General features: G+C 41.5%; 3 protein-coding genes across 5 annotated transcripts; 1 reads left to right on the top strand and 2 right to left on the bottom strand.

Moving 5' to 3' along the window:
* Nucleotides 1–264: 264 nt before the first annotated feature.
* tslig1 (tRNA splicing ligase complex subunit 1) lies at nucleotides 265–2,929 on the bottom strand. The gene is made up of 7 exons (XM_089003571.1): nucleotides 2,762–2,929; nucleotides 2,188–2,212; nucleotides 1,975–2,096; nucleotides 1,826–1,908; nucleotides 1,523–1,575; nucleotides 1,376–1,412; nucleotides 265–1,285 (listed from the first exon to the last, which is right to left on the bottom strand). The coding sequence occupies exons 1-7, from the start codon at nucleotides 2,925–2,927 to the stop codon at nucleotides 1,199–1,201; spliced, it is 573 nt and encodes a 190-aa protein (XP_088859697.1). The 5' UTR covers nucleotides 2,928–2,929; the 3' UTR covers nucleotides 265–1,198.
* A 43-nt stretch (nucleotides 2,930–2,972) lies between these two features.
* rbbp4 (retinoblastoma binding protein 4) lies at nucleotides 2,973–7,716 on the top strand. 2 transcript variants are annotated; one of them, XM_089003566.1, is made up of 11 exons: nucleotides 2,973–3,104; nucleotides 3,591–3,738; nucleotides 3,811–3,956; nucleotides 4,762–4,935; nucleotides 5,083–5,198; nucleotides 5,295–5,455; nucleotides 5,533–5,659; nucleotides 5,732–5,809; nucleotides 6,795–6,929; nucleotides 7,013–7,123; nucleotides 7,206–7,715. In XM_089003566.1, exons 1-11 carry the CDS (start codon nucleotides 3,089–3,091, stop codon nucleotides 7,266–7,268), a joined length of 1,275 nt encoding a protein of 424 aa, XP_088859692.1. In that variant the 5' UTR covers nucleotides 2,973–3,088; the 3' UTR covers nucleotides 7,269–7,715. The 2 variants fall into 2 exon arrangements, with proteins under 2 accessions (XP_088859692.1, XP_088859693.1); XM_089003567.1 differs by lacking the exon at nucleotides 2,973–3,104 and adding an exon at nucleotides 3,197–3,339 and having other exon boundaries at nucleotides 7,206–7,716.
* Nucleotides 7,717–7,821: 105 nt separating this feature from the next.
* On the bottom strand, nucleotides 7,822–11,547 carry LOC148893743 (syncoilin-like). 2 transcript variants are annotated; one of them, XM_089003569.1, is made up of 5 exons: nucleotides 11,223–11,547; nucleotides 9,447–9,892; nucleotides 8,408–8,818; nucleotides 8,212–8,336; nucleotides 7,822–8,020 (listed from the first exon to the last, which is right to left on the bottom strand). In XM_089003569.1, exons 2-5 carry the CDS (start codon nucleotides 9,885–9,887, stop codon nucleotides 7,957–7,959), a joined length of 1,041 nt encoding a protein of 346 aa, XP_088859695.1. In that variant the 5' UTR covers nucleotides 9,888–9,892; nucleotides 11,223–11,547; the 3' UTR covers nucleotides 7,822–7,956. The 2 variants fall into 2 exon arrangements, with proteins under 2 accessions (XP_088859695.1, XP_088859696.1); XM_089003570.1 differs by lacking the exon at nucleotides 11,223–11,547 and adding an exon at nucleotides 10,128–10,415.
* Between the last annotated feature and the right edge of the window lie 8,621 nt (nucleotides 11,548–20,168).

Below are 20,168 nucleotides of genomic sequence, written 5' to 3'. Positions count from 1 at the left end.
CGTCCAGTTGATAGAGGGGGTGCAACTTGACTGATCTTCTGGTCTCTGGAATTTGTAAGGGTCATCTGAAGTCAGTGTGGCGTAGCTCGTTGTAGGGGTGTCTAACTCATGTTTGCCGTGGACCATGTTGTAGTTATGGTTTGCCTTGGAAGGCCTTTCGGAATTTGGGGAAACCATATAAAAGGTCGATCACCTCCCCATATTACATACACAGTTCACAACACATTTATGAATAACTAGTTTTAAAATCAGAAGTCAAGAATAATTAGTTATTGTGGAAATTTTAAATTTTGGTTCAGACTTTAACAAGAATCATGAAATCTTACATCAGAATAAGAATCAGAAAGCCTTTAACAGTCCCACAATGGAGAAATGTTCAATCTACAGCAGGAAAATTGAAAGGGGGGTCAAAAGATTAAAACAAAGTATTCTATGCGTATAGAAATGACAGAAGACTGAAATGTTTAACTGTGCAAATATGTTTCATAGAACAAGCTTGATTTGCTTTTGCGGGCCACATAAAAGGATGTGGCGGGCACAGTCTGGCCCCCGCGTCTTGACTTTGACACCAGTGCGTTACTATATTTGCAATGTCAAGACTAAGTACTTCCAGTCATGTAAGCTTTTTGTAGTAACAATGTGTCATCAGAAAGATCCAAATCACAAGTTAATCGTTTTTAAATTGCATTGGATTCAAAATAAACCCCTGTCGAGTGGTTCTCAGTTTGAATCTCAACTCTGCATTCCTCTCCCCATGATTGCGCGAGTTTTGATGAATGGTTCTCCATGTGTGCCCTACGAATGACTGGGGACCTACCCAGAACATACACCTTCTCTTACTCTAAGTGCGGCTCATACATTACCCTAATATAAACAGTATTATGAAAATCGATGTATGCAAACGTATTATTTGTGTAATAAACTTGAGAGGCATTGTTTTCCCAATGCAATAAATAATTCTTCAAAACAAAACATTTCTGAATCACATCAACAATTAATAATGACTGAATTGTGTGTACACTGCACTGGCTATTGATAGTTAATCCAATATCACACACTCTTAATCTATAAGAGAACCAAGGAGCAGCAACTCTTTACAACTCAATGATAACAATTCTTACATAAAAAGACCATAAAATCTGGCCATCAATGGATTCCTGTCCCAATGAAACTGTTGCATAATCAACATTTTAAAGCATCAGATATCAACAATGGTAAATATCTCAGGTTTTTCTTGATCGTGGATTTGCATCGCAGAATATGTGATGGCTTTCACTTCTGTACCCTGCGGGAGGAGAGGGGAAAGAAACATTTCCATCTCATTTTCTGTCAGTTTGTCATGTTTCTTTGAACAATCTTTTGTCTGGATTCGCACCTGTGGATGCTTTGACAACGAAAATTCTTCACCCCACCTTAAAAACACAAAAGATAATGAATAGTGAGGGATGAAAAAGATCAACCTAATGAGATTGATAGGTAAATATATTCTGAAGTAACATCATCATTAAAAGGTCAACATTACCCAATGGAGCGAACCCTAAAACGCCTTCGGTCAATGTACAAAACTTTGACCTCCTGTTGGAAGAAACATAAATAAAACAACATTGAATATTGTAGCCATAGAATAAAAATATCATTTCAGAAATGTTGTAACAATGTCATCTACGAGTTAGAATCTTTAAATATTGTATTAGGACAAATGTTTGGCGATGTGTTAAATGCATATTTCTGAGATGTCTCCGTCTTGCAGAGGAACAGCTTTTTTGGGGTGTGTGCGTGTATGTTGATGGTGTCACTTTCAGTAAGTTATAAAAAACACACTCACTCTGGGAACAAAAAACAGATCTGCACTAAATTTGTACAACCAGTCATCTAGGAAATGGAAGAGCAGAGATTCCAAATCTTCCCCTGTAGATGTACACAGGAAAGCATTACTCTTTGTACAGAGTTATTGATCGCAATCACATTTCTTACCCTCTGACTCCACTTCTACAGTATTGGTGGGTTCCACTGTTTCGGTGTCCGTCATGTAGCCAAACATGCCCATGGCACATTGCTCAAAGGCTTCCTCCAGGGAGTCTCCCCAGGAGTGGATTCTTTGAAAGGATAATCAAATGTGAACATAACAATCTTAAGTGTCTGAAACCCTAAAATTGTGAATGAACTCTGAGATGAACAGACACTCACTGTACATCTGCTGTATGATCCAAATCTGTAAGAAGAAATGTCCATAACTTGAGACAGTACTAAAATATCGTCTTTTCCAATACTGACCATTAAACCATTAAACTGGCCATTAAATTGTTGAGAATCTACAACCTTAATTGTTGAAGGGCTGGGTTTCATACAGTGGTGTGTATGTTGATATTACATTTGTATCCTGAATATGATTAAAGAGTATGCATATACTGTATATGTCTGAAATAAAACTTTGCTCTGTCGCTGTGAATCAACATAGTCATCTATCCCCAGTAAAAATGTACCGAAAGTGTAGTCTGCCTTGCGCCGCAAATCAGCTGATAGGCAAAGAAACATGTTTTGAATGCGGTAATTGCAATTCGCTTGTTCTACAGTATAGACAAAGGTGGATAAATTAATTAAACCCGAAATAAACCTTTTGGTGTTAAAAATTACAGATTATATTTTGAGGCCAGATCGCCCAGCCCAAAAGGTAAATTATTTTCAGGCTATTCGAATAGTCTATTAGTACGCTAAGTTAAGATATAACTTCTACTACAGTATTAGTGAACGTTTCACTCACATTCATATTTCTTGTTAATTGGAGGGTACTTGGACTTGGTTTCTTTCTGAGCGTCTGTCAGGTCCAGCTGACGATCGTCCATTTCACGGAATTCAAGACGGAAAGAGGGATAGGTTTGCGGAAGAGAACTTCCCAGCATGCCGGACTCTACAGCGCTTTCCAACATGGTCGAAGGGGTGGGACGCGAACGCTGTGTTGTACTTCCGGTTGCGTTTCCGCGACAGCGATTGGATAATCGTGCTCGGCGGAGTTGGCGCCATTGCAGTAGCTCCGTGCTGTCTTCAAAGCGCTCGCCCCGGAAAGTATTAGCTTTTCAACAAAGGCGCCATGGCTGACAAAGACGGTATGAATACTTTTCCTATCTACTTGGTGCAATTAAGTTTTTGGATACCCTGAAATACCGAAACTGTTGGACTAGTTGGTCCGGTCTTGGCGGGTCTGCACGCGTCTCATTTTATTGTTACAAACGTACAAGCTAGCTGTTAGCCAAATGTAGCGTTAGCTGCCACGAGTGTATTCAATACCCCGTGTCCAATCTACTAGTGCGTGATATTTTGTCGTTCCACTTGGAGTTTTGGGTAAGTCTTGTGCTTAAATTGCTGGCTGAGTTGTACTTGTTCTTTGTTCCCTGTCACTTTTGCAACGTGTCCCAATGTGATCTGCACACCAAAATAAACGCTGGAGCTAAAAATTTAATTAGGCACCGTCTCGTTGTTGAAAACCCCTCTCTCCGTCATGCATATCTCTTCAATGATGTATTGTATTATGTGTATGTATATATCATACATTGTTTGAACACGTCGTATTAACCCATAAACTTCTATTTTAGCTGCCTTTGACGATGCTGTGGAGGAGAGGGTGATCAATGAGGAGTACAAGATCTGGAAGAAGAACACCCCTTTCCTCTACGACCTGGTCATGACTCATGCCCTGGAGTGGCCCAGTCTAACTGCTCAGTGGCTGCCAGATGTTACCAGGTAGGCGGCAACGGTTGTACGAAGTATCACAAAGAATAAATTGAAAACGAAATGCAATACTTCTATTCACAGACCAGAAGGAAAGGATTACAGTGTACACAGATTGGTTCTGGGGACCCACACCTCAGATGAGCAGAACCACCTTGTGATTGCTAGCGTTCAGCTCCCCAATGATGATGCTCAATTTGATGCCTCCCACTATGACAGTGAGAAAGGAGGTAAGCAACAGTATAATGTTGTTTATTTTGTGTTACCTAACTAAAGAGGGTATTTGACATTTGAGAAAAATCTGATGAGCCACTATCAGATTAAAATATCACAACAAATAGACACTGCTCGCCTCTGTGTTGCTTTCATAGACAGTTGAACAAAGATAAATTGTAGTCATGAAATCGATAATTTTCCCTACAATTATAGGAAAGTGGTTTATTTTTCACGGCACACTTGATTAACTCCAAACACACTGGTCGGGAACGATTGTGTTAAGATTTAGGATTATTATTCACATTAGTTGTAATGATCGTTAGCTTTCCTGTTGATGAAAAACAAACAAAACAATATTCAAATTGAAATGGCATGCAGTCACCGTACCGCAATCCAAGAACCATTCATGAAAGACAAAATAACTTTGTCTTGCAAAAAGGGAGCGCTGTTTTGTGGAAAAAGTAATTTCACAAAAATGTAACATTTCAGTAGACTGGATGTTGGAAAATTTGTTGGAGTAGTTAATCACCTCATCGTGTTCATAATTGTGTTGTTGGATTTATCCTGTCACAATAGCCAGTGAAACAAAACAAACCCAATGACAGCCCCCCTTTTTTCTTCCCCATATCTCCCTCAATCCAAAATAATGCATTGTAAATGTGCAACGTTTTTAGAAATTGATTTGAATGTCCCTTAGAATCTCAGTGGGTGACATCGGGATCTGGTATTTTGTCGTGTATCCTGCCTTCAATATTTTCCCTGTTGAATTGTTTAGATTGATCAGGATTAATCGTGTTGTTTTTATGTGTGTTGTTCCAGAGTTTGGTGGTTTTGGCTCTGTGAGTGGAAAGATAGAGATTGAAATCAAAATCAATCATGAAGGAGAAGTCAACAGAGCCCGGTACATGCCCCAAAACCCTTGCATAATTGCCACCAAGACTCCAACCAGTGATGTGCTAGTCTTTGATTACACTAAGCACCCGTCCAAGCCAGGTAACAATCAAGGTCATGCTTCACAGTCCTGGATTAATCTCCGTCATTCTCTCTCCTCAGACTTGCAAATTTCTCCATTGTGGGACAAATAAAGGTTTTCTGATTCTGATTGCCTCGTCAATATTTATGTATATTTCCTCCCTCTAGACCCCTCTGGAGAGTGCACCCCAGACCTTCGCTTGAGAGGTCACCAGAAAGAGGGCTACGGCCTCTCCTGGAATCCAAACCTAAGCGGCTGCCTCCTCAGTGCTTCGGATGACCATGTGATTTTTATTTATTTTTTTAAACTAAACAACTAAAATGATAATTTCTCATTTGTTCTTGTGCCAGTTTCTGACCAATGTCTGCATGCTCTTCAGACTATCTGCTTGTGGGACATCAGCACAGTGCCAAAGGAGGGAAAGATAGTGGATGCAAAGACGATCTTCACAGGCCATACCGCTGTTGTGGAGGATGTCTCCTGGCATCTGCTCCATGAGTCACTCTTTGGGTCTGTGGCTGATGACCAGAAACTCATGATGTAAGATAAATTGAACACAACATAAACACTGGAGTACAGCATTGTCTTCAAGCCTGACAATTTATTTCCTTGGAAAGATGGGACACGCGATCCAACAACACATCCAAGCCCAGTCACGCGGTGGATGCCCACACTGCCGAGGTCAACTGCTTGTCTTTCAATCCGTACAGTGAGTTCATCCTGGCTACCGGCTCCGCAGACAAAGTGGGTTTACGCTCCTTATGATTGCCACCAGTCTTAGTATTATCAGTGGGAGTTAATGTGGATGTGTTTTAGACCGTGGCTTTGTGGGACCTGAGAAATTTGAAGCTGAAGCTGCACTCCTTCGAGTCTCACAAAGATGAGATCTTCCAGGTAAATGATTTTGATAGCCAATGTGATTATGGGATACCTGTTTAGTTTTTTTGCTTTTTTGTTTTAAAATAATATGAAAACATTAGCCTATATTTAAAAAATGGGCTCATTGAATACAGAGATTAGTCTCACACTGGGAGCATTTACATTTCATAGCAAAGTGAGGGAAGGAAAAGAAATAGAAAAACAAAATACAGGAGCTGCAGACAAGGCAGCTCCTGGATAGAGGGATGGATAGATAGCGCTGCATACTGAAAATGTGTTGTCAAGTAAGTGAATATTCGGGTAAAGTACATTTTTGTCTTTGCTTGGTGAAAGGAAATGTTTGAACACAAGAAATATTTCGAGTATACATTCTTAGATTGCCCCCCCCCCCCCCCCCCCCCCCCCAATTCAAATTGTATATACTGTATTTGCAAAACTTGAGTTTGATTGATGATTGGGTACACGAAGACAGAAACATTTCATTGAGCATTGTTTTTCATCAAAGCGCTCTAATTACTTACTGTATTTTCCGGTCTATAAGGCACGCCCAAGAGTCTTTATTTCCTTCAAAAGATGACACTGCGCCTTATATGTGAAGTAATATTGAGCCACAACAGGTCTCGCAACACCTGTCAGCAGCCACCGACTCCATTTCCCCCTGTAGAAGTTGTGCATAACCCCAGCCTCTACTGTCGCGCCTTAAAATGTGGTGTGCCTTATATTTGGAAAACATTTGTATCTTTCTATATGATATTTGGAAAACCTTTTTCATTCATTGAAGGTGCACCTTTACTCCGGTGCGCCTTATATATGATAAAGGTTTGAAAATACACCATTCATTGTGGATGCGCCTTGTACTCCAGTGCACCTTATTATGTCCGCTTATGTCTGGACCTGACATCAAATAATACTAAAAAATAAAACACTATGTTGAGAATTAGCTTTGCGTGTATCATTTTAGTGGTCTTGAAATTAAATGTCTCCTATTTTTGAATTTCAGGTGCAATGGTCTCCTCATAACGAAACCATTCTGGCCTCCAGCGGCACAGACCGGAGACTAAATGTGTGGGACCTCAGTAAGATTGGCGAGGAGCAGTCTCCCGAGGATGCAGAGGATGGACCCCCTGAGCTACTGGTCGGTTGGCGCAATTGGCTTTTCTTCTTTAAATTGGGCCTTTACCAGGAATGTAACGTCATTCGCACATATTTTTGATTCAGTTCATCCATGGTGGACACACAGCAAAGATATCAGACTTCTCATGGAACCCCAATGAGCCATGGGTCATCTGCTCTGTGTCGGAGGACAACATCATGCAAGTGTGGCAAATGGTAATGAATAATTGTAAGCAACGTCAGTTATTCGATATATTATTGCACATTTTGAAAATGTGTGCTTTTTTTTCTTCTGCAGGCTGAAAACATCTACAATGATGAAGATCCTGAAGGAGTGGCAGATTCGGAGGTCCAAGCATGAATACATTCTCAACTTTTCTTCTGACCTGCTTATTCGAATGATCTCTTTTTGTTGTTGGGTGCATAAGCACTTCTTTTAAATCAACATTTCGGCACCAGTGTTTTGGGGGAAAATCATAACATGCTGTTGTGATCGGTCTGAATTGGTTCCAATTCTTTTAGATTTGTTAGATCGTCATAATCCAAGTTATTCAACCCTGATGTGATGAAACCGTCAAGAAGTCAGCTCTCATTCCAGTTCTTTATTCCGATGAGTTTGTTTTCCTGCATCTCTTCTGAAATTGGTTAGTTAAGATCCGCACATTTTTACTAAGATCCATTTTTATACAAATGTACATACGAAGGTTTCCACTTTATTTGTGTGAAAGTAGTTAGAATTTTCTAGCTGTATTGCATCTTGCCTCCGTTTTTCTTCCCTCTATATTTCCTGTTCTGTTGTGCTGCACCTGAGCTTTTGTGTGCTAATATTCATAATAAATATTTGAAGTAAAGTGGTATGCTTTGCAGTTTCTTTGTCACCATTTTTGTCCTGCGGTTAACCAGTCCCAAAGAAAGACACCCGTGACCCTAATGAAGCCATTTAGATGAATGACACATAAGAAAGAAAAATAGTCGTTCTTATAATAACAGTTCATTCTATGTGTTTTATTTACCCTATAAAACCAATTTCAAGAAAAAAATGTTCAACATTAGGTGGATTGACAGGAAGTAGAATCCTTTGGCTGTTCTTCCGCTGCAGCATCATCGCCGACTCTAGATAGAACATTTACATGTTAGACTCTTCTAAATGTATGTGTACACAAGATATAGTGTTGGTGGAAAAACAAATGACCAATTTCAAGTCATGTCTCAACATAATGTTGAAGTATGAACTCAACTCACTTTGACTATTTGACATGTCTTGAATTTTAACATTATTTTCAAGGAAATGTTAAACTTGTTACCGGAGATTTGTCATCTCTTCTAAAATATAATTGGTGACAGCTTCCAAATCTCTTTGTAGTCTTTTTTGAATCTCATAGTCCACCACTAGTTTCCTCAGGGCCTGTTTTACTTCCTCCTCGACTTCCTGTGTAAAGAAACATTTTATGAGCATGAACCATCCATCATCATATCTATTCAATTGTTGATGCGTTGTACCTCGTGATGTGTGATCATTTCTTCTCTCTCCTGCTGCATCAAGTTGAGCCTTTGCTCCAGACAGCACTTTTGCTCCTGCAATCGTTGTACCTCCTGTTTGAGATGCTCTAGTTGGGCCCGAAAGCTTGTTGCATGCTCTTGGCTCACTGTCAAAGCTTTTTCTCCCAACTGCCTCCTCTTAAGCAGTGCAATGAGTCGGGGCTTGTACCAGCTCTCCAACTCCTGAATGCTAACACTGAGCCGGCGCTGGAGGCGAACAGAAGCTTGTCGGCACAGGTTGACATCGCTCATGGCTCTCTGTCTGTATGGCCTCTTGGCCTGATCCCTCAAAGAATGCAGTTGTTTTTGATGGGACTCTTGGAGCTGAAACAACTCCTCGGTCAGACATTGGACTTGGGCCTTAAGCTCGTCCTGTGAAAAGACAAGTCAAAAAATTACTTTGACACCCCTGGTTTACAGCAATGTGGATTAGCTGTGCATCTTCTCAGCCCCGCCCAGCACCCCCTGTCTCTTATCTCCTCTTCTTTTCCTTTCGGTTTTTCCCTTCAAGGGGTCGCCACAGCAAATCAGTGCCCTCCATCTTTAGAGTTTTGATCCGCATGTTTGTTTTGGCCAAGCTTTTACGTCGGATGCCCTTCCTGACACAACCCTCTGTATTTATCCCGGCTTGGGACCGGCACAAGAAGACTTATGTCCCTTTGTGGCTACAGAACAAGCAACTCGCTCACGTGGGTTATTATAATATAACTCTACTTCAAGGATTTTCATCTATTGCAGGTGAATCTTGGTCCCCATTGACTGCGGGAATTGAGGGATTACTGTACTTTGTTAATGGTCATTATGCATTGGCTAAATATTGAAGAGAGAGTAATTGTATAACGCCAACCTCCCTGCAAAATTTTCTCAGTTCTTCGGAAGATCCGACATTAGCTGTTTAAGCCACAATAACTCCAACTGATCAGATCATGGTCAATGTTCCTTGCCTGAGATAACCCGCAGCCTCATCCCGTGAGCCTAAAAAGCACCTAGCTGGTCTGACCTTTCTTAAAGCCGACTGAGCCACCAAATACTCTTGTTCACCCAGCATCACTTGGCTGTGAATGCAGTCTCTGGCTGTGTTGAAGAGTTTCCTCTTCACCTGCTGCACTTCCTCAAATACATCCTTGTTATTCATCTGAGCCAGGGCAATCAGTCTCCGCTTTTCCCTTAGATTCTCCCTCAGCTGAGCCACAATTTGCATCATGGGCTCTTGCAGACACATTAACTCTTGTATCAGCTCTTCTCTCTGCATCTCCAAAAAAGACACTTGCTGAATGCAGTGCTCAAACAGCTGTCCAACATTCTCCACGTCTGACTTGTTCGTCTTAGAAGTGCGGTCGCGCTCTAATTCATCATCATCAGCGTTTTGTTTGATATCTTCAAGAAATTGAATACGTTGTGTTGGTGGCTCTTCAGTGGCTGCTTTTTCGTGACCGCCCATGGTGACTGCAAGAAACAATGGGACTGATCAATCACTCTTGAATTTTTGTAATAGTCATTAATCAGATGATGATGAAAGCAATCACATGTCAAAGATCAGATTACAGTTTAAGTTGTTGACTCAAGTTATTTTGTATAACAAGCAAGGAAACTCAAAGCCAGTGGGGTTACCATAGAGTAACGACTCTAAAACAAAAGAATTAATCAATGAATGGTAATTTCATTTTCAACCGATACTCACTCAGTTAGTTACTCAGTTACCATTGAGAGATGGTAGGTACTGTAGGTCGAGTTTGTTCACGGTTGAAAGACTCTCCCTGTTGTGTTGATGCGGTATAGGAAAACAGAGGCTGACTTTGCGTGTTTTAATAACAGCCAGTCAGTGTGGTAACCCTATTCTTGGGTTATGGGAAAGTGTCAGAGCCCCACATGGGATCAAAAATCGGGGTCAGTGCTTTTTGCAGACTGTCATATTAAACATGCTCTTTATTACCATAGAATATGTATATGAATCCTTTTTATAATTTGTGCAATGACCGAAAAGATATGTGTAAAATAAAGTAGTACTTTTTTCATGCCTGATGAGTAAATGTTTCAAGTGGTGACCCAACCACACTTAATCAGTTTCAGCTATTGATGATTAGTATTTTAGAAATTACCAAAATAGCAAAGATCCATATGATGCTGGTCGCGGTCATGAAAGTTTGGGACACTAAACGGTAAAAGACATTTTGGTATTAATACTTTAGAATTGCATTATTTTCTTTAAAACCAGTGTTACCTTCGGAAGGATAACTAGCAAAAAAATCAAATTTTATATGAGTAAAATGAACTGATTTCAAAAAGGTAATACAGTGGTGTATTGCACAAATTACATGAAAATTTAATGATCATATACTGTACATTAACATTACAACCTCCTGGGTGAAATACATTAAAGAATTTAGAGCGTATTGAACATAATACAGTTGATGATATGACTATTGATAAACTATTAATAAAGGCTCTTTTTGGTAGTATTAATGTATACTACAGCTGTGGCTCCTTATTCTGGATATGGATGTATCATGCACTTTGGAAAAGGCATCACTGGAAAAAAATGCATGAAAATATAATTTTGCCATTAAACTCATGGCAAGAATTTAATAGCAAAGTAATTAATTATTGAACATATGCCTTCAAAATTTTAAAGAAGGCCAAGTCAACCTCTTAAAAGTACTGTACTGTACTGTGTATTTTTTGAATGTTGCAAGCTGACAATTCTATTGCTTTCTGTGTTTTTCCAAGTTAGCCACGAGGTGTCGTTCTCACACAGACCGCATGGCCGCATCCATACCTGAGCAACAGCCGGCCAGCCTCCTGCAGGTGGGCCGGTACACTTCCACCGGAGCGCCACCTCATCGAGCCATTTTCCCTCGGCGGCCCAGCGGGGCGTCGTCAGACGGTTGACAGCTGGGATACAAATACGTACTTGAGTTGACCTGCGACCAAGCGCGCCGACAGACGAATCCGGTGTTGCTTCCGGACTCTTTCCAACAATGTCTCACCTGAAGCTTGCCTACTCAGGACGCTAAAAAGTTTTGGACTCATAGTAGAAAAAAAGGCTCTAAATGGAGAGGGGCTGAGTTGGGACGCCAAGCCATCCGGACCATAAAAGTTTAACAAGGTAAGTATCTTCTTTGTCGTCACTTACTAGGAGAATTTCAGTTTCGCTGCGTCACAAGGCAATGGAAATGGTACGCATGATTTCCTGTTCTTGAAACTAATTTGTTTATTTTTTTAAAAAATCGCAAATGTTTGATTGGAACCTCGTTTCTATCGGTTTTACCACGGTAGCTCGGGTGGTGACGCTCAAACACAAAAGTGTAAGGTGAGAAATTGAACAGGTTGAGTCTGAATAGGGAAAAAGTAGGTGTGGGACATTTGCTCAGCTTAGCCTTGAGGGATCCGAAGTCAAGGTAATTTAAGACCTGTTGCGTTTCTCCCAGCCGGGGAGCTCATGACAACGAAGGCTATTGTGTTGTTTCTCATCGCTGGCTTGACTTGACAGCGTGGAGTTCACACACGGCTGAATCTATTCACTGACTTTTGTGTGTGTGTGTGTGTGTGTGTGTGTGTGTGTGTGTGTGTGTGTGTGTGTGTGTATTTGTTTGTGTGCGCGTGTATTTGTTTGTGTGCGCGTGTATTTGTTTGTGTGCGTGTGTATTTGTTTGTGTCCGTGTGTATTTGTTTATGTGCGTGTGTATTTGTTTGTGTGTACTTTAGGTAACAAAGTACAAATACTGACTGTACTAAAGTATTTTTTTCAGATGGCCGCACTTGGGCATTTGTATTTCCTAAATGTGAATTCCCGAAATGAAAAAACAGATGGTTATACTTTGGATTTGTTATTTTCACAAAATACACTTGATAATGTTGTTATCCGAAAGAGACAAAGTCGTGAAAGCAAGATAAACAGGATATTGATTGATTGAAATATTTGGCTTTTGTAATGTTGAACAAAACCAGAAAAAGGGCGACATGGATGAAGGAGAACCGGGGCGTGTTCACGATTATGATGATTGGGAGATGCAATATATTCCCAAGAGTGGTCAGATTTAAGATACATTTTTTATACTCTTGGCTACATGTTTGTATTGAACGTGTTGTGTTTGTTTTTGGCACTCTAAATATTCAAATTTTTAAATGTTGCTGGAACAAAACGCTAACATGGAAAAAAGGAAAATGCTGCCCCCTTGCGGAAGGGAAAAAACATTGCCAGAGGCCACGGCCGGCGCTTTATCGGCATCCAAACGAAAAAAAAAACAAAACCCGAATAAATTCGGAAGAAACGCTCCACGTTTTCCATGTTTTCAATTACCAAATAAATGTGTGAATGACAGTGAAAGAGGAAAACTTTGTTCTGTGCGGAGGAGTCTTTATTTTAAACCTCATGGCACCAGTTTATCCAAATAGGCATTTGATATTATTCGTAGCAAAAAATATGTTTCAAATTCTGCCTTTTCTGATTTTACTTGGTTAATCTGCCTTTAATTAATACTAATGCGGTTTATTTCTAAGCGCCTTTCAAAACTCTCAAGGACACTTTACCATTTTCTATATTTGTGGATTGAGTGGCAGTACTTTTCCACTGTTTGTGTGTTGTGTGTGTGTGTGTGTGTGTGTGTGTGTGCGTGTGTGTGTGTGCTTTCATCATAATGAATTGTTATACTGTACGAATTTATATATATATATATATATATATATATATATATATATATATATATATATATATATATATTCGGCTGTCTCTCCCGGCTGTTCGCCACCCGCTGTCATTCTCTAATCACGGACACGGGGCATTTATACGGTTCGCGATCACCTTGCCAATGCCGGATGATTGACTCAACTCGCCACATTGCCTGGACTCTTCCTTCGATGCGCGAGTGTATCCGGTCCGAGGTATTTTCCCCGCGTCCCGTAAATTCATCTTCCGGGATTGCGTAATTTTGCACCCTCGTGTGCCATTTGCTTTTTGGCATAGTAAGCGGGTCGGATCACCCCCTGCCTTCTTACTCGCTGTGTTTTCTTTTATTTGTGAATAAACATCCTGCTTGGTTAGTACGTGTCTGTTTTGGGATCCCAAACATTCCACTACGTTCCGACGAGTCAGCTACTGTCACTCTCGCTCGGACGTGACAGCGACGGATGACTCGGCTACAGGATGTTCTTTTCTCTTAAAATATCTATCCAATGACACTTGCTCTCACTCCCACAGTCACATCACCAGATTTCACAGCCTCCTTATTCTTTAATATCGTACTGATCGTAGATTTCGCCATGCTATATTCCCTCGCCAGATCAGACACTCGCACACCTCCTTCATTTTTTGTGATTATTTCTTTCTTAAATGCAATAGTTGTACGCACTACTCTTCTTTTGTCACTTTAAGCAGCACTTACTTTCCTTGGACGCATGATTAGGGGCTAAAACTCTTCGTACACCTATATTAAACGCTAGAGCAAAACGCAGCACGTCCGCTAGCGACAACAGTTGGTCACGGAGAGAGCGATACACCCGTGCGCCGCTCAGCTCCCCACCCTCGCGTACGTACTCACGCATCGTATTGGCGTTCGAACACCGATTGATGTTCGAACGCCGAAGCAAGAATATCTTGAATATTTTGTTCGAACACCGATTTGTTCGAATATATATATATATATATATATATATATATATATATATATATATATATATATATATATATATATATATATACATACACACAGTAAAGTCTCGTTATATCGGTTTCTTGTTTTGTCTGCTGAAGCGTGATGATTTTGAAAATTACCATACATTCCATACTGTGTATTAAAGGACAACCGATGTCACTTTTTATTCAAATGCAAAACACCAATAATAATGACTTCACGCCAAGACGTCTTGCATTGCTCGTGAATCCCAACAATGGCTTCAGATTCAGATAATATGCTTTCTTGTTACACATCCAGTTATGAACATGATTCAAATACACTGTAGTTCTGAAGAGGAAAGCATACATGTTTGCAATCGATTAAAGAATTATATGTGCCATTTTGAGGCAACATTGGGGGAAGATCTCTCACCCCCCCAAAAAAAGAGGCACAAAATGGCGAGCTCATGGCCAGCTCCGTTTCTTATATGGCGCTTGGATGTCCTCTTTTGGCGGCTTTTGTTAATGCAGTTCGGCGCAGGACGGATATATCGACAGTACGGTTATATCGACATTTTTCAACAGTAGCCAAAATTGAACTGTATAGTGCCACTTAGCAGTTTTTTTGACGACGATACTAGTGCAGCGTGTTCTACCGGAAACAAATTCCTTGTGTGTTCTACATACTTGGCAATAAAGATGATTCTGATTCAGATTTTTTTTCTAACTCGATATTCTCGGGATATATATATATATATACACAGTAAAGTCTCGTTATATCGATATCGGTTATATCGATAGTACTGCTTATTACGATACTATTTTGATGAACGCAAGGAGAAAATTTACATGCCGCAGGATCGGATATATCGATAGTCCGGTTATATCGATATTTTTTCCGACTCCATTGAATATCGATATAACGAGACTTTACTGTTATATATATATATATATATATATATATATATATATATATAATATATATAATATATATATATATATATATACAGTAAAGTCTCGTTATATCGATATCGGTTATATATATATATATATATATATATATATATATATATATATATATATATATATATATATATATACAGTAAAGTCTCGTTATATCGATATCGGTTACATCGATAGCACCGCTTATTACGATACTATTTTCATTTCCCTTGCACATTTCTAGTCTTTTTATGTATAATTAGTACCGTTTAGTACGATACCCGGTTATTACGATAATCCGGTTATTACTGTGCTCCTTTTCATCCCCCGCTGGCCATTTTTGTTGTTTATATAGATATATCCGTCGCGCCATTGGTCAACTTGGTCACGTGTCTTGTTACGTGAGCCGCCATCGGTTGCGCCATTGGTCGACTTGGTCACATGAGCCGCCATCGGTCGCGCTATTGGTCGACTTGGCCGTGTGACTTTGTCACGTGACACGCCATCGGTCGCGCCATTGGTCAACTTGGTCACGTGTCTTGGTTACGTGTCACGCCATCAGTCGCGCCATTGGTCGACTTGGTCAGGTGACTTGGTTACGTGCCCAGCACCCGTGTCGCAGAGCCATTTTCATTTTCAGACGCGAGCTCGTGTGTAGCAGACGAGATTGAAGTGTTTGTGTTATAAGGTAAAAATGGGAAGCAGAAGAAGATTGATGACTTTTTTAAATTGTATACATAATACAGTAAGATGTAAGCGTTGCAGTTTCCCTGTTGTGTTATGTACATGCCCACTGTACTGTATATGAATGCAATCGTTTTTTGCAACAATGTTTCTTGTTTTGTCTGCTGAAGCGCGATGATTTTGAAAATTATTAACATTCCATACTGTGTATTAAAGGACAGCCGATGTCACTTTTTATTCAAATGCAAATAAAAATGACTTCACGCCAAGACGTCTTGCATTGCTTGTGAATCCAAACAATGGCTTCAGATTCGGATAATATGCTTTCTTGTTACACATCCAGTTATGAATATGTTTCAAATACACTGTAGTTCTGAAGATTAAAGCATACATGTTTACAATCATTAAAGAATTATATGTGCCATTTTGAGGCAACATTGGGGGAACATCTCTCACCCAAAAAAAAAGGGAGCTAATGGCCAGCTCCGTTTCTTATATGGCGCTTGGCTGCCCTCTTTTGGCGGCTTTTGTTTAATGCAGTTCGGCGCAGGATCGGATATATCGATAGTCCCGGTTATATCGATATTTTTTCGGACTCCCTTAAATATCGATATAACGAGACTTTACTGTATATATATATATATATATATATATATATATATATATATATATATATATATATAGCGGCTGGATAGCTCAGTTGATAAGGCATCGGTTTGGCATATGGGAGACGAGGGTTCGAATCCCACTTGTGGCAGAGAAAATGAGCAGAAATGAGCACAATGACATCATCCAGTGTGGGTCCTTGGGCAAGACCCTTCACACTAATGCCTACCTCATACAATGATGAGAGACAATAAATGGAATGACATGCCGGCTCAGACGTCGCCCGGCCAAACAAGGTCTGCGTCAGGTGCTGGGGAACCAGAGCACCCTGATGAAAAATGGGCTACTGGAACAAAGCGGAGATGGACGAGATGCGATAACATGGCTCTGTTGGAATGCTTGGAATACATGCGGAGAATGGGGGCTGAATGGTTACTTCGAAACCCACAGTCACGGTTGACCACGAAACAACTAGTAGCTCAGTGTTCCAATATCCACAAACGGCAATTGCTATCACAACTTGAGATTGATGAGGTACAACACAAATTGCGAGGTGAAGGGCCCCAGGCTGCCACATCACAGGAAGAGGTTCAACCAGAGATTGGGAGGCAAGCCCCAATGAATAATGAGATTGGGAAGCCAGCCCCAATAAATGAAATGCTGAGCGAGGCAGCAAATGACCTGAGAGATAAGATCATGGCAAGAATGAAAACTGGGCAACGAAGGCACCGATTACAACGGCTATGTGAAGTACCACCTGAAAGTCTCATGGAAACTGTGAATGCAGCACTGAGAACGATCCCGACCGGAACGATCACGGAAACCAATGAGCTGATATACACCTCAGCATCAGTGATCCTAGACATGCTTGGCTACAAGAGCAACCATGAGAGCCACGAGATTCATTACACACCATGGAAAAGACGGTTGGAGGCCAAGATCAAGGCGGCTCAGAAAGATGTGAGTCAATTGACGGAGACCCAGAGAGGTGTGAATAAAAGGCCAATACCCATGAGGTACATGCAGATAACCATACCTGAAGCACTCGAAACTGCCAAACAAAGGCTCCAGGCCTTGGCCAGTCGCCTAAAGAGGTACACGAAAGAGAATGAGGCCAGAAGAATAAACAGGCTGTTCGCAACACAACCTGCGAAAGTGTACGCTCAGTGGCAGGGTTCTAACAGCAGAGCAGACCCTCCAAGGCTGGAAACTGAAAGATACTGGAAAGGCATATGGGAGAAGGAGGTCGCACATAACAGCAGTGCACAATGGCTGGTGACTCTGAAAGAGGAGCACAGCACCCTCCCTGAACAGAACCCAGTTACCATCACAGCGGCAGATATACAAGGAAGAGTCTCAGGTATGAAAAACTGGACGGCACCAGGCCCGGATATGGTCCACACCTACTGGCTAAAGAAACTCACAGCTCTCCACGAGCGCCTAGCAGCACAAATGAACCAGCTGCTGATGGATGGGACTCACCCAGGATGGCTAACCGAAGGGCGAACAATCCTGATCATGAAGGATTCCTCAAAGGGTGCAGTTCCTTCCAACTATCGGCCAATAACCTGTCTCTCCACAACATGGAAGCTCATGTCAGGCATCATTGCGGCTAAGATAAGTGGACACATGGATCAATACATGAGCAAAGCACAGAAAGGCATTAGTAGAGATACTAGAGGTGCCAAACATCAGCTGCTGGTTGACAGAACAGTCGCTCAAGACTGCAGGTCCCGACATACCAACCTGTGCACAGCCTGGATTGATTACAAGAAAGCATATGACTCGATGCCGCACACATGGATCAATGAATGCTTGGAGTTGTATAAGATCAACAGGACCCTGAGAGCCTTTGTTGCAAACTCGATGAGGATGTGGAAAACCACACTTGAAGCCAATGGCAAGCCACTAACGCAAGTGTCCATCAAATGTGGCATATACCAAGGTGATGCACTCTCCCCACTGCTGTTCTGCATAGGACTGAACCCCCTCAGCCAGATAATCGCCAAGACAGGCTATGGATACCGCCTCAGAAATGGAGCTACGATCAGTCACCTCCTCTACATGGATGACATCAAGCGAAAGGGACATAGACTCCCTGATCCACACAACCAGGATCTACAGCAGTGATATCGGAATGTCATTCGGGCTGGAGAAATGTAGTCGGATGGTGACTAAGAGGGGCAAGGTAGTCCACACTGAAGGGGTCTCACTCACTGAAGGAACAATAGCAGACATTGAAAAGAGCTACAAGTACCTCGGTATACCACAGGCCAATGGCAACCTCGAATTAGCAACAAGGAAAGCGGCTACGACCAAATACCTCCAGCGGGTGAGGCAAGTCCTCAGAAGCCAGCTCAATGGCAAGAACAAGACCCGGGCAATAAACAGCTATGCCCTGCCAGTGATCAGATACCCTGCAGGAATAATAAGGTGGCCAAAGGAAGAGATTCAGACCACGGATGTTAAGACCCAAAAACTCCTCACCATGCACGGAGGGTTCCATCCCAAGTCCAGCACCCTGAGACTGTACACAAGCCGTAAGGAAGGAGGCCGGGGACTAGTGAGTGTGAGAGCCACTGTCCAGGATGAAACATCCAAGCTCCATGAATACATCAAAGAGAAGGCTCCAACGGATGATGTACTCAGACAATGTCTCAGTCAATGGGGAACAGAGGATGAGGTGCTGGAAGAGGGACAATCATGGGAGGAAAAGCCCCTACACGGGATGTACCACCGAACCATAGCAGAAGTGGCTGATCTCAAGAAGTCCTATCAGTGGCTAGAGAGGGCTGGCCTAAAGGACAGCACAGAGGCACTCATCCTGGCTGCCCAAGAGCAGGCCCTGAACACCAGAGCCATAGAGGCAGGGATATACCACACCAGACAAGACCCAAGGTGTAGGTTGTGCAAAGAGGCACCTGAGACAATCCAACACGTAACTGCAGGGTGTAAGATGCTGGCAGGGAAAGCCTACATGGAGCGCCATAACCAGGTGGCTGGCATAGTCTACCGAAACATCTGTGCGGAGTATGGACTGGAAACCCCAAGGTCAAAATGGGAAACACCTCCCAAGGTGGTGGAGAATGACCGAGCAAAAATCCTGTGGGACTTCCAGATACAGACTGACAAGATGGTAATGGCCAACCAACCAGATATCGTGGTCATAGATAAAGGGGAAAGGAAAGCCGTTGTCGTGGATGTAGCGGTCCCGAGTGATGGGAACATCAGAAAGAAGGAACATGAGAAAATCGAGAAATACCAAGGGCTCAGAGAGGAGCTGGAGAGAGCCTGGAAGGTAAAGGTGACAGTCGTGCCTGTGGTGGTCGGAGCACTTGGGGCAGTGACCCCCAAACTCGACGAGTGGTTGCAAAAGATCCCGGGAACAACATCGGATATCTCGGTCCAGAAAAGCGCAGTGCTGGGAACAGCACGGATACTGCGCAGAACCCTCAAGCTTCCTGGCCTCTGGTAGAGGACCCGAGCTGAAATGGGGACAGACACCACCCATGGTGGGTGAGACGAGGATTTTTTTTTTTAATATATATATATATATATATATATATATATATATATATATATATATATATATATATATATATATATATATATATATATATATATATATATATATATATACACAGTGAGACCTCAACTTACGGACTTAATTGGTTTCCAGACAGAGTGGGTAAGACGAAAAGTGTGTATCTCAAGAAAAAAATTCCCATAGAAAACCATTAAAATGGGAACAATCCGTTCCCGGGTTTCCATAAAATATAGTTTTTAACTAAATAAGCCTTAAAACTACACACAACATACCTTATTCTATGTATAATAAATGTGCTATTGTATTGTAATGAAAGAAATACACTGCATTGT

The sequence above is a fragment of the Hippocampus bargibanti genome, linkage group LG09, assembly GCF_051943395.1.
Source record: "Hippocampus bargibanti isolate YZ-2025 linkage group LG09, ASM5194339v1, whole genome shotgun sequence".
NCBI lineage: Eukaryota > Metazoa > Chordata > Actinopteri > Syngnathiformes > Syngnathidae > Hippocampus > Hippocampus bargibanti.
Note: the sequence above shows the minus strand (reverse complement) of the source record. Positions and strands in the feature narration are given on the sequence as shown.